Source organism: Kryptolebias marmoratus, linkage group LG10 (assembly GCF_001649575.2).
Source record: "Kryptolebias marmoratus isolate JLee-2015 linkage group LG10, ASM164957v2, whole genome shotgun sequence".
In the NCBI taxonomy this organism is placed as follows: domain Eukaryota; kingdom Metazoa; phylum Chordata; class Actinopteri; order Cyprinodontiformes; family Rivulidae; genus Kryptolebias; species Kryptolebias marmoratus.
Window position 1 is genome coordinate 19,277,843 of NC_051439.1, and position 13,038 is coordinate 19,290,880.

At 44.1% G+C, this 13,038-nt stretch overlaps 2 protein-coding genes across 6 annotated transcripts in view; one reads left to right on the forward strand and one right to left on the reverse strand.

Moving 5' to 3' along the window:
- The first annotated feature begins 948 nt into the window (after positions 1 to 948).
- Positions 949 to 3,068, forward strand: LOC108241746 (insulinoma-associated protein 2). Its single transcript, XM_017426124.3, has one exon. It carries the CDS (start codon positions 1,205 to 1,207, stop codon positions 2,843 to 2,845), a length of 1,641 nt encoding a protein of 546 aa, XP_017281613.1. The 5' UTR covers positions 949 to 1,204; the 3' UTR covers positions 2,846 to 3,068.
- Positions 3,069 to 3,654: 586 nt separating this feature from the next.
- The window catches only part of ralgapa1 (Ral GTPase activating protein catalytic subunit alpha 1), a 65,631-nt gene continuing 56,247 nt past the window's right edge, over positions 3,655 to 13,038 (reverse strand). For all 5 annotated transcript variants that reach the window (XM_017426179.3, XM_017426178.3, XM_017426182.3 and 2 more), the window contains 2 exons: positions 8,604 to 8,728; positions 3,655 to 5,697 (listed from right to left, as the gene is read on the reverse strand). In XM_017426179.3, coding sequence (XP_017281668.1) covers positions 5,552 to 5,697; positions 8,604 to 8,728 — 271 coding nt within the window. In that variant the 3' untranslated portion in view covers positions 3,655 to 5,551. The remainder of the gene's footprint in view (positions 5,698 to 8,603; positions 8,729 to 13,038) is intronic.

Sequence of the window (13,038 nt, forward strand, 5' to 3'; positions counted from 1 at the left end):
CACACACACACACACATTCTCCCGGCCTCTAATCACACTTCAGAAGAACAGGAACGATCATTAAAGGAGATCAGATCAGTATCAGAGTCCCCCCCCCCAACAGGTGACAGGTGAGGCCAAAGCAGCCGCAGAGCAACAACCTGCACAAAGTAAAAGGGGAAATGAAGTATTGATACCTCTCAAAAAAGGAATCAATAGTTATAAAGAGGAAAAAAATGTTAACAGCAAAGCATTTAAAGATGGGTCCTTTCTGTCATTTAACCCAAAATACAAGAATAATTCAACTTTATTTTGAGCTGAGTTTACGCTGTGAAGGTTGCATCTTCCTTCTCGTTTAGGGTTTAAAAGGTTATTTTAGCACGAAAACAACCAGCTCCTAACAGGCAGAGGCTAAAGATTACTGATTCCTTCAAAGCCACATCAGATAAAAACATTCTGGTAAAGTGTGACATCATCAAATAAGAAAAAAAAACATTTCACAAACATTATCTTCTGTTCATCATTAAATATGAGGCAATCAGTTCACCTGAAAGTGCGTTTTTTTTATTTTTTTATGTTTGTGGATTAGAAAAACAACAGGGAGGTAAACTGTTGTACAAAATAAAATTTGTCTCAGTCTATTTTAGCTCAAAGGAAGGTAAAATGTGCTGAAGTGACTTTAAAAAACAGCTCTTATTGAATGTTTAAAAACACATTTCTGCTTGAAGGACCTGTGTCTTTTCATGAAAAATACCGTTCAAGCATCTAAGTTTAGTTTGAAAGGATTGAACAAAAAGGAAAGGCAGATTTGTTGTCAGGTTTTAGGCCTGAAACTTCTATTTTTGTGATAGAAAATGGGTGAAAAAGAAGCTGAAAAGAAAAACTGAGCCTAGGAACTGTTGATCAAGACCACTTTAGGGACGCAGAACCTAAAAATGGGGCTTATTTAAAGGTATTATGGGGGAATTCATAAAAAAAAAACAGTTTTATCAGTTTCTCATGTATTGAATAATTAGATTTAAGGGATACCTGTGCCTCATGAACTGCGTGGAAGCAGGAAACCAAAGTGGGCTCTCGCTCTCTCTCGTGCGCTCTGATCCAACCTGCGCGCGCCTCTCCATCCCTCCCTCTCTCTCCTCCACTTCAAAGCTCCACTTCAAGGTGGGATCAGACACGAGCGCTTCTTCCCGTCCGCAGGTCCCACGCGCCTCACACCGTCATCAGAATGCCTCGGGGGTTCTTGGTGAAGAGGAACCGGCGCGGTTCGGCCACGTACCGCGCGCGCAGCGACGGCAAACCCGAGGCGCACGAAGGCGAGGGCGAGCGGAGCGGAGCGCGGGCGGAGGTCCCGGCGCTGGGGGTCTTCCCGTTCCACCGTCCGGACGGAGAACCCCCTGAGTCCGGCGAGGGGCCCGTCAGGGAGGCGTGGAGCTCGCACGTGGAGTCGGCGCTGGAGGCGGAGGCCGACCGGAGCGCGCAGCTGCCGGACACCGAGGTGGACGTCCTGAGCGCGGACAGAGACTTCTGCTTCTACCCGCCGCCGCCTCCGCACGACCCGGCTTCAGACGAGCCCCGCAGCCCCGTGAAACCGGTGGGCACGAGGCTGCTGAAGCGGCACGAGGAGGCAGACCGCCGCGACCTGCCCTTCCTGGTGAGACCCGCGTCTATGGAGAGGCCCCGTCTGCACGCGCAGCCCTACAGCCACAAGTTTGACCCGAACCTGGCTCGCGTGCACCTGTTCCCTCCGCTGACGCTGATGGAGCAGGAGCGCGCGGAAAGGAAGCGCTCCTTCCTCGACGCAGACCACCACAAGCTCAGCGCGAAGCAGAAGAAGCCCAAACCGAACCGGAGGCTGAACTTCGAGGACGAGGTCACCACGTCTCCGGTTCTGGGGCTGCGGATCAAGAAGGAGAGTCCGGAGCTGAGGAGGCCGCGGGAGAAAGCGTCCGCTCCGCCCGGAGCCCAGCCGCTCGGGGAGTTCATCTGCCAGCTCTGTAAGGAGGAGTACCCGGACCCCTTCTCCCTGGCGCAGCACAAGTGCTCCCGCATAGTGCGCGTGGAGTACCGCTGCCCCGAGTGCGACAAAGTCTTCAGCTGCCCCGCGAACTTGGCCTCCCACCGGCGCTGGCACAAACCCCGCCCGGCGAGCAACCCGGAGCCGGAGGCGACCCGGAGCCAGGCTCTGAAGGAGAAGCAGGCGGCGGAGACGGAGGGCAAAGAGAACGAGCTGCAGCACCACGGCGCGCTGGACAGCTCCGCGCGCGTGCTGCTGCTCCGCCCCGACTGGAACCCGGACGTGCAGCCGCACGTGCGAGCCGCGGACAGCCCCCAGTCCGGACTCCTGCTGCTCAACCCGGAGGAGCGCGCGGAGCTCCCTCCGCCGCAGCAGCCGCCGCCCGGCCCGTTCCTCCAGTCCCTACCGGAGGAGGAGGTGTACGAGTGCCGCTACTGCGGCAAGAAGTTCCGCCGCCAGGCTTACCTGAAGAAACACCTGGCTGCGCACGAGATGACAGCGCGCGCCTCCCCGCCCCCGTCACCTTACAACCAGGCCCAGGTGTTCCTGTGCCACCTGTGCGGCGCGCGCTTCCCGTCGGCGGAGATCAGAGACAAGCACCGCCTGTGGCACGCGATGAGGGACGAGCTGCTGGTCGGAGCGGGACGCGGCAGGGCGGACGTTTTCCACGCGCACAGAGAGGAGGGAGGCGGCGGCGGCGGGGAGCGCGAGCCGCACCAGCAGCAGATTTTCACCTGCAAGTACTGTCCGTCCACGTTCTTCAGCTCACCTGGGCTCACGAGACACATCAACAAGTCCCACCCCACGGAGAACCGGCAGGTGATGCTGCTGCAGATGACGGTGCGGCCGTGAAGAAACTCGGTTTGTGTGACTGTGCCTTTGATTAGGAAGTTTATTTCATTAAACCGACACAAGAAACAAACAAAACTTTACTTTAATTTAGTCAAACGCCTGAGTTTTCCTGCAGCTGGTCGATTCAATTTCCATTTTTACACCTGCAGAACTTATTTGGCATTAAAATACAGAATATATTTAGTTAATATCGACTAAAGTGTTTGTAAATGTTACTTTTATTAATGTGTTTCAGAAGAAAATAACTTTAAACTGAAGGATTGTCATGTAAGGTTTATTTTAAAAAAATCAAACCATTTTTAACTTAAAAGTCTCAGTTATTTGCTGTTATATATTTTCCTACATACATTATTTACTGTTACTGCTGGTTATTGATTCTACTATGAAGATATTTGCAAAAATACCTTTATAATCTTTAAAAAAAACAAACATAAGTAACTGTAGTTCTATGAAGCCTGTACAGGAATATTTTGATATGTTTCAAGGTTAAATGTGTAATTTATTCTAAATTATTGTCAATAAACGTCTGATCAGTGAGCACTGCTGTGTCACTTTTTATCTTAGGGTGTAAAAAGAATAAAAGTAAAGGCAGCGGCGTTTGGTACGAATCATTTATTGTTGAAGTCCATCACTTTTTTTTGCCTGAAACAGATGTTCACAGTCTGACACCAACCGTTTGTGGAGTATTTGCAGGCATGTGTGTCGATGCATGCGGTGAGTGGAGTCGTGCCATGCAGCTTAAATCAGGACTTCCATACATCAGAAAACACCACGAAGAGCTCTCACACGTCCCATTCTTCTTATCATCATCCTCATCAGACAGCAAAACAAGCTGCTTTATCAACAAAAGTAACAGCGGAAAGCTTTGGAGAGCAATTTTTTTTTTTTTTGGTTGCCGCAAATCAGATCTCTACGTGAGGAAAGTGGAGTTTTGACAGTTTACATGGAGCGTTAAAGCAAAGCAGAAACGATTAAAAATGCCGATGAGTGAAGACGGAGTTTGGGCCGCGGAGCAAGCAGAACCTGGGTGTTTAACGTGTTGTTACAGGGTTTAATAAAGCAGCTTCAACCCGAAACGGAGACAGTCTGCTGAATGAATACAATATTTTAACCCCATTACAGAATGGCATTTGGAAAAAGAATGAATCCAAGTCCCACAAACAGGACGTAACTCCATGTTTTCTACAGAGAATCTATAAAAAAAAAGAAAAAAAGAAATGATAGTTATGAATTCTGAAAAACCTGATCTATATTTGAGGATACAGGTCTTAGAGCCTCCATCATTGTTGATTTTATACATGAAATTAGTAAAAACGAGCTCAATCGTATACAGGTGACCAGAAGAGCATTTGATCCAGAAAATTAAAATCAGAGACGAATCTAATTTATTTCAGTTTTTAGGTGTTTTCTTATTTCCCATTTGTAGATTTGGGTTGTTTCGAATAAACACAGATGCAGATTAAAAGGTCTGAAAGATCAAAGAAGAAGAGGAGGAGGTGACAAACTGAGATGCTGATTTGCAGCATTTCATTTTTGTCGCTGTTTCCACCCCAGTTTTTTTCCCCCCTCCTAAAAACACATCTCATCAAAACAAAAAAAAAACAAACAAACGCCGGGGGCTCATTTAGCGACGAGTCAAACGCTGAGAATCACTCGCTCGCAACCTGAAATCTCTTCTCATTTGTCGTCTTACTTTTCTGTTTGGTTTTTTTACGGCAACAAGGTTTTTATTGCATTTTTTTTATTTTATGCATAAAGTGCAAACGGATCGGGGGGCAAAAAAAAAAAAAAAAAATAGAGTAAAATCTTGTAGTGTTGACCTGATTTTTCTTCGTGGTTTTGAGGTTAAACCAGTTCGGCTTTGGCAGCTTTTCTCACAATCTTATATACATAACAAGCTTCCTCACACTGTACATGTTCTCATAGATATCCACGTATCTAATATATATATTTATACTCATACGTATATAGATATACAGAATACATATTTATAGTCAAAAGGACAAAGAAAGAAAAGCTGTGGTTTCTTGCTTTGTGTGACAGAAAAATACAGCATATTCTCGTTCTGTGAAAACACAATTTACATAAAAATAAACGTAACGAACGTCAGTGCTTGTTCACTTTTTATAAGATGAGCTGGGAAGAAACAAGAAGATAAATAAGCGCCTCCTCTTTAATCGGTTTCAGTAACGTCTGGAGTGTTTCAGTCAGTTTTTTCTTAATTAAACCGCATGAACATCATTAATTCGACTGAGAGCATCCAAAAATACACGTTTGGTTTTTCTAAATTCTTGTTTCTGAAGGAAGCGTGGCCAAAGCTCACCTGTAACACTTCTCCTACATACAGATTCCTCAGGTTGACACTCGTTCCAAAGCTTTCCTCTCTGAAACTAATCTTTGTGCACTTTCTCATATGGCACAACTCGTTTATGAACTGATTAGGTCACTCAGCTGCTGCGACTCATTTAGTTTCAAGCAAAGCTGCAGATAAACACAGTGGCATGTATGCAGATTTTAAAGGATGTGTTGTTTTAGTGCAGGAAAAAAAAGAAACGGTTGAAGGAACTGGAACCCCTCTGATGGTTTTGTTCAGTCATGAGAAATTCAGTTTTTCTATTTTTATATGTGAATAATTTTAAAGAAACTAAAGTTTCAGGGTCGGGGGGAGGTTTATTTTCCAGCACGGCGGGCAGGAAGCGGCGGCACTCAGGTCTTATTGGCGGATCCGGACGAGCGGCGCAGCTTCATGGACATGCGGGTCTTGCTAGTCCGGGGAGACATGGGGGATGCCGAGTCGCTCCCGGCCTCCCCAAGAGCCGGACTTTCTCCCCGAAGAATCTCTAGGCAGGAGCCTGAGGAGGGCGGAAGGAGGGGGAGGAGGTGTGTGGGTGGGTGGGGGAGAAATGTGACGAGGCGAGGGGAGGTGGGAGGAGAAAAAGGATGAGGGAACAACAAAATAATCACATCAGATCCTACGAAGGTCTACTGAGGCCGTGGATTCCCAGAGTCTCACACACACACACACACACACTCAGTTTATTCTGTGTATCTTAATTACCTAAAGCCACCAGACACGTTTACAACTCAGAATTACTCTCAAGCAGCTCCACTTTTGAACAAATATAACAAATAATGAGCTAAATATGAACTTTAACCTGCATACTTTCTCTCATTTAGTTCAAACAATTTAAAAACTACGGAAAGTATAAAAAAAATATGGCAACAATAGTGTCCCTGCCCTGTAGGTTTGAATAATTCTGAGTTAAACCAAACAATAATCCAGGTATTTTTTCTTTTACGAACTGATTAATTGTATAATTACAGACTGAAATGTCTTAATAGAAGCATCAGAGGAGCTGAAAATATTCTGTTTTAGGTCCTTTATATATGACGACTTTAAAGTAGCAATAACTAAAACAGCCTGTTAATGATATACTAAACTCTTTACTAAATATCTGTCTAACAGGTAAAAGTGTTTCACAGAGACTGGTGTTCGTTGAAAGCAGAAGCTCTGGTTGGTTTGTAGTAAAAGACAAAGTTCTGGAGTCCTGTTGTACCATTCACAGCCTGCATGGAGGACCTTCTGCTTCAGACCTTTCCCTTTAACCCTGAGCTGGTTAAAGCTGTCCAGTGGCTTAGGAACCATAAGATACAAAACACTATGCTCCTCTGAGGAGAGGAGAGGAGAAATACAGGAAGGAAAGGAAAGAAGGGGAGGGAAGGAGAGGAGAGAAAAGGAAACAATGTGACGAAATCATTAGAGAGGAGATGAACATGTGAGGTAAGTAAGTGAAACAGGAGATGAAATTAAAGGGAGACAGAGGAGAAAACCAAAGGAAAAAGGCGGGATAGTAGAGATAAGGTGAAGGGTGGAGAGGAAAGGCAAAGAAATCCAAAATATGGGTAAAACGGAGAGGAAAGAACGGAAAAAGACAAACGCAGAGGGGAGAGACAATTATAGGAGCAGGAGATTGAAAAAGGAAAGAAAAACAAACAAAAATGAATAAAAGTCAAGAAAAAGAGCTCTCACACGTACAGAAGGCAGTCCTAAAAAAACTAAACAAAATGAAAATAAATGACATTAAACACACGACTCATGTCAACCAAATGAAACAAAGTTAGTTCATTCAGACAGCTTGTGTTTCTGTGCAGGAAGAGGCCTGACCGCGTTAAAGTGTGTGTGGGAACACAACTACATCATGAGAGAACCAGGAGGAGAGGAGCGTACAGCGAGGTCAGAGGTCAAGTGTCACCAGGTCAGAGTGACGTCGCAGGTTAACCGAACAACCATGAAAATCACAGACAGAAGAGCAGAAAGTCTCACTTTCATCCAGGCGCTGAGAGCAGCTGGGTCTGAGGCCGGGAGCCCAAAACCAAACAAAAAATCCTGTTTTATTTATATTTTTATGGTTTAAGCTGGTGCAAAAAGAGGAAAACCTTTTGTCTGCAAAGTGAGGCGGTGAATAATAAAAATACACCAATAAATTCTATTTAAACTGAACCACTCTGAGGGATGAAAGTGACTCTTCCTTTTAGAGATTAAGAGAAGAAGGTTATTTACACATGCAGACCTGCTCCAGTTCAGCGAGCACAGACGAAGAAACGGATAAAAAAAACACCACATGGTGAAGGAGTCAGGGTTAGAAGAGCCAATCAAAACGGAGCGTTTCAATCACGTGACCAGGCTTACCTTCTAGCTATACAGTGAGACAAAACGATCTAAAGGAAAGGAGGGAAACAAAAAAGAAAAAGCAAAAAAAAAAAAAAAAGGAAAAATCAATGAAAACAAAAAAATAAAATCAGAACAAATAATTGGTAAAAACAGAAAAACAGGAAGAGAAAAGAATCATCATTGCGTTGTTAAGGAAGGGAACTGCATGTTAACTCAGGTGGAGGACAGGAAGATAAAGATTGATTTCAGAGCACAGGATCATAAAACTTCCTGGAGTTTCGAATAATTAATCACAAACATGTAGAAGTAATCATATATGTTAAAAAAGAAAGTGGTTTTGATCCTGGGCTCTGAAGCTGAACACAAAGTACCGACAAACCAACACTGACAGTTTACATCCAAGTGATACTGCCAGCAAACATCTGACTTATGCCAGATGTTTTTTTGTTTTTTGATTATTTTTGCATAATTATTGATATTCCAAACAGATCAGCAGCTGAGACGAGGAGCGAATGGCCAGGAAAACAACACACCTGTCTCATAACGTCACGGTTAAATCATCACAGGAAGACTGGACTCACACAGGCTGTGTTACTTTAGGTTACATGCACCATCTTGATATAACGCGAGGCATACCTGCTGAATTGAGTTATTGTGAGTAAATGCCATGTCGAATAATGCGATTAAATATGGGTCAAAGGACAGAGCACCATTTTAAATTTCACTTAACCACACACATCACAGGCAGAAGTGATCGGTATCGGCGTAATGAACTTAGCGGGATGCATATGAGTGTAATGTGGACGCCTGGCAGCTCTAAAGGCTGATCAGATGTCGGCCGAGTCCTCAGAGACGCTCTCTGGAGGAAGAATAAAGCCGAACACGGCTTCGGATGGAAAGCAGGGCCCTGTGGTGTCTGAGAGCGGCCGGAACGAGCGTTAATCCAACCCGAAACTAAACCAGGGCTTTACTTTTACAGGAACAAGATCAGGAAAAGGTATCCAGGTGAAAATGTTCTCTTCAGTCAGTCAGATTCATTCTGTTGGAGGGGTGTAACATGAGGCAGGTGAGGTTTGATTGTCTTACCTGTGTCAGACGGCAGGTGAGTGTAGGGCGCAGGACTGTAGACTCGAGCAGCGTAATCCTCAAACGTGGTCGGCTCCTGGTGGTGCTGCACGATCGTCTCCAGGTACCGGGCTCGCTCCTCGTAGCTGAGGTCAAAGGTCAAGGCCAAACCCTCCAGTACAGAATAAATGAGCAGAATAAAAACAAAATTGCAAATCATTCTGCTTGTTTGTTTTCTGTTCTGAACTACTTCAACACTTTACAAACCCCAACAAAGAGAAGGTACATTAAAGGATAAATAAATGAAAGCGTTAATTATTAAGTTGGAACTGCAGAAAAGAGGTGAGGTCTCTGAAGATCACTAATAACTGAGCTGACAGCTGTAAACGAGGTAAACTCTTGATTAATAAAAACGGACAAAAGTAAAACATTTGAATAACAACTGGCTCATTTAAAACCACAGAAGGAGACTCATACACAAAACTTAGTGTCTAAAAAGTTTGCAAATACATTAAAGAACCACTTGGTAACCACTTACACTATAGGCTTCATTTAAAAAGAAAGAACGTATAGTAATAAAGCACATTAATGTGTTTTCTGAAATAAAAGAGAAAAGGAAGAGAAAACAGGATTCTGTTTGCAGAACGGGCTGATTATGGACCTGTATTTCTAAGTGAATATACAGAAATCCTGCCATCAGAAACAAAACAACCCGCTGAACAAAAAAAAAAAACCTGTAAGGCTTGAGCCGTTTTATCACTTGGCGATGAATTCGAACACAGAGGCTGAGGGATTCAGAGGAGAGGAGAGTGAATGAAAACCAGGACTTTAAGCGTCCATCCATTAGAGATAACCTCATTGATAGAATGACATTTGGCCTGTCTTCTTTAGTCCTTCTCATACATCCAACCATAATGACAGCCACACACACACACACACACACAGTTCAGCCCCATCAACCTGCATGACCATTTGCTCATTGAGCTCCAATAACGAGGTATTTTCAATGAGAGCCGAGTGTTTCTGCGTTTGTGTCTGTGTTTGATATGTGTGTGTGTGTGTGTGTAAGTGCATGAGTTAATGTCTGAGTGTGTGATGGGATTAGGCCAATGAATCTTCAGAATGAAATCTGTGTGTTTGTGCCTCCTGAAGGGGATCGGCCATCTGTAACAGCGCCCATGGGTTTTCTATTGGGTTAGAGAGCTCCGAAGGAGAAAGATTCAGGTCTAATGGTAACTGATTCAGTTAGAGACAATGATAATAACAACAAAATGGCTCCTCCAGAGTGCGCTGGACAAATCCAGGACAGAGGAGGCAGGTTTAGATGGGAGCAAACTTAAACTTGGGACAGAGATCGGGCCGTCAAACTTTTTTTTTTGTATGCTGATAATCACAAGAAACTGTTGTTTCAAAAACACTTCATGCTGACAAAGTGAGGAATGTGAGGTGCAAAGAAAGTGAGATATCTGCAAAAAGACGATGGGAGACGACAGGAATGAGGAGGAAAAGGGGTGAGAATCCTGCAGCGAGTGACACAGGAGGTGAGAGGGGAGGAAGATATTTAAATAACAGAAAACAATGTTGATGCATGTGATCCAGAAGGAGCTGAGAGACGAGCAGCAGGCAAACGCAGAGCGTGAAGCCTCCGTCTCTCACCTCCAGTCTCAATATGATCTCACTGTTTGCCTTTTCCTGCTTCCCATCTTCCCTCCATCTCACTCGGTGTGTGTTTATTCAANGGGGGGGGGGGGAGATGTGCGCCGTGCGTGGATGCAACGCAATTAGGAGCGAGCAAACCACACCTAATCGTCTTCATATCAAGTTTTAATAATGTGACGCGGCGGGGAGGAGAAAGGGAAAAAACAGGACGGTTTTTGAGAAGGCTGCAGGTTCTGAGAAGGTGAAAAGGTTTAAAGGACACCCGCTGGAAAGAAAGAGCGGGGGGAAACAGCAAGGGAACAAGGACGAAAACATACAGAAACTTTGTGCCACTGCTGGGATAAACGACCAGAGCATCACTTTACTTTTCTTCTTCTTGTTTCTTTTATGCTTTTGTCCCTGTTTGTTCCTCTCAATGAGGGTTTCTACCTGCAGTCTTATGTCACGGTGTCACAAACTCCCCGCAGCGATGAGGCAACATCAGGGGGGGACTGACATGCTCATCAGCTGTGATACCACAGCTTTTATCACTGATAAAGAAGCACTGGCACCGCTCAACGCACAGAAAAAGTACCCAAACGGAAAAAGAACTCATTATTTTCAAGAAACAATTCTCAAAGTGTAAAGAAAATGTTATAATTGCAAATTATGAATCCATTAGGAAGTCTGATCAGAAGGAAAGTAAAAGAAAGAAAAAGTTAAAGTTTTTTCTGCACTTAGCCACAAAATTCAGAGCCAAAAGTTTGGACATTTGCTCTGGTTGTTGCGCCTCTTTAATGTCACACAGGGGACCTGAACACCACCTGTGGAGCAGCAGACCAGGCTCGGGATGAGTCTTTGCCTCTAGTTGAGGGTTGTAAGTATCTGGGACTCTTGTTCATGAGAGATGTTAGGGTGGAGTGGAAGATGGATCGACTGATCGGGGCCTCATCCACAGTAATGAGGGCGCTGCTTCGCTCCGTTGTGGTGAGGAAAGAGTTGAGTCGAAAGGCAAAGCTTTCAGTTTACTGGTCCACCTACATCTCAGCCCGCAACTATGGCCATGAGGTTTGGATCATGACCAAAAGAACCAGATCCTGGATACAAGCAGCTGAAATGAGCTTCCTTCTTACGGCGGCGGCGCTCAGCCTTGGAGATGAGGAGCTTCATCGTCTGAGGGGAGCTCAGAGTGGAGCTGCTGCTCCTTCGCATCGAAAAAAGGTCAGCTGAGGTGGTTTGGGGATGTGATTAGGATGCCTCCTGGGCACCTCCTACTGGGAGGAGAACCTGAGGCAAACCTAAATATCACTGAAAAGATTATGTAACCTTCACTGGAGAGGGGGATGTCTGGGTTTCCCCTTCGTCCGTTCATGACAAGATCTTGGCTAAGAGGGAGACAACAGATGAATGAGTGAAAGTCTGCAAATTAACATTTAAACCAGCCTGGTGTGTATCAGAAACAAGTCATTTACACTCATATAAACTGAAAGCCAACGACACCAACCAAAAAAAAAAACAAAACTTAAAATAAAGTAAAAAAAATATTAACATAAGAGGTCTTAATTGAGGTCAACCAATGAGCTTTTCTGATTGGTCGATGGGCCACCAGAAGCTGGCATAAAAAGCAGATTTTTTTGGTATTTTTGTATGCTTTTGGCCCCGGGACATAAAATAATTTAATCATCATCCACATTACAACTTGCTAGATTTTGAAAAATAAAAATAACAGTGGCTGAAAAATGTATTTCCTCTTTTTTTTTTTCAAAGAATAAATTATCCTTTTGAGACGCCACCTTCTACGTTTTCATTGTTCTAGTGAATCTTTGAGACAAAACTTCCACTCTTGAAGTTGGAAACAGATGAAATTTAGCAGCTATTCCAACTTTTTTTTATTTCTAATCTCAACCCATTTTTGTGAAGCATTTTTGGATGGATTCTCTACGTGAAACATGCTACGCAAATTAAGTTATTATATGAATAAAAGAAGTCAAAACCAGTGAGAGGTCAGAGAAAATAGACGTTCACACATCTCTGCCTCCATCCATCCCTGCTTCCCTCCATCCAAATGGCAGTCGCCACTATGAAATCTTCTGTAATTGAATTTCAGATGGCTCCTCTTATAAAGTCATTAGCTGAAAAATATCTCTTTCAGAGAGAGAAGCAGAGAGAAAGGGAAATTATAAGGGGAAAGATAGGAAAAAGGGAGAAAAAGAGAGCGGAGCAGAGAAAAGCCAATGTAGGGGAGAGGGGGTGGATAAAGAGGCTCTTTTGTGTCGAGTCAGAAACTCATTTTCTTGTGCGTGGCTGAAAAGAGAGGAGAGAGTGAAGTGTTCATGCCATCCACAGCTCTCCCTCCCTCCCCCGCGAAGTGGTTCATTGTGGCAGAGTTCGACTCCTGTAATCACTTGAGACAGAGGGCGGCTGCAGGAGGAGAAGAAGAGGAGGAGGAGAACAGGAGCTTGTTAGCACATTAGGAGCTGAGAGCAGTGCTGGGATCTGGGTGTGTGTGCGGCAATGTTTGCATCCAGAATGTGTGTTTTTATTTTGGACTTACGTGTAGGGAGTCTGACAGCATCCAAACCCCGGAAACTCACATTAATTATCAATGCAACACAATTATTTTATACATTTTTAAATGAAATGAGGTGTTTTAAAGTTTTAGTTCACACAAATGTGTGTTTTAGAAAGAATGACAGAACTGAATATTGATTTACTTGGAGCTGGCACCAATTATTTACATTAAAAATTATAAAAATAAAAACTTTTAACCTGATTTTCCAGCTCCTTTTCTTACTAAAACAGATCTATGACACTAATC

Bases quoted from the DNA above. Each gene is read 5' to 3' on its own strand.
- LOC108241746 (XM_017426124.3), top strand. From the start codon at position 1,205: ATGCCTCGGGGGTTCTTGGTGAAGAGGAACCGGCGCGGTTCGGCCACG.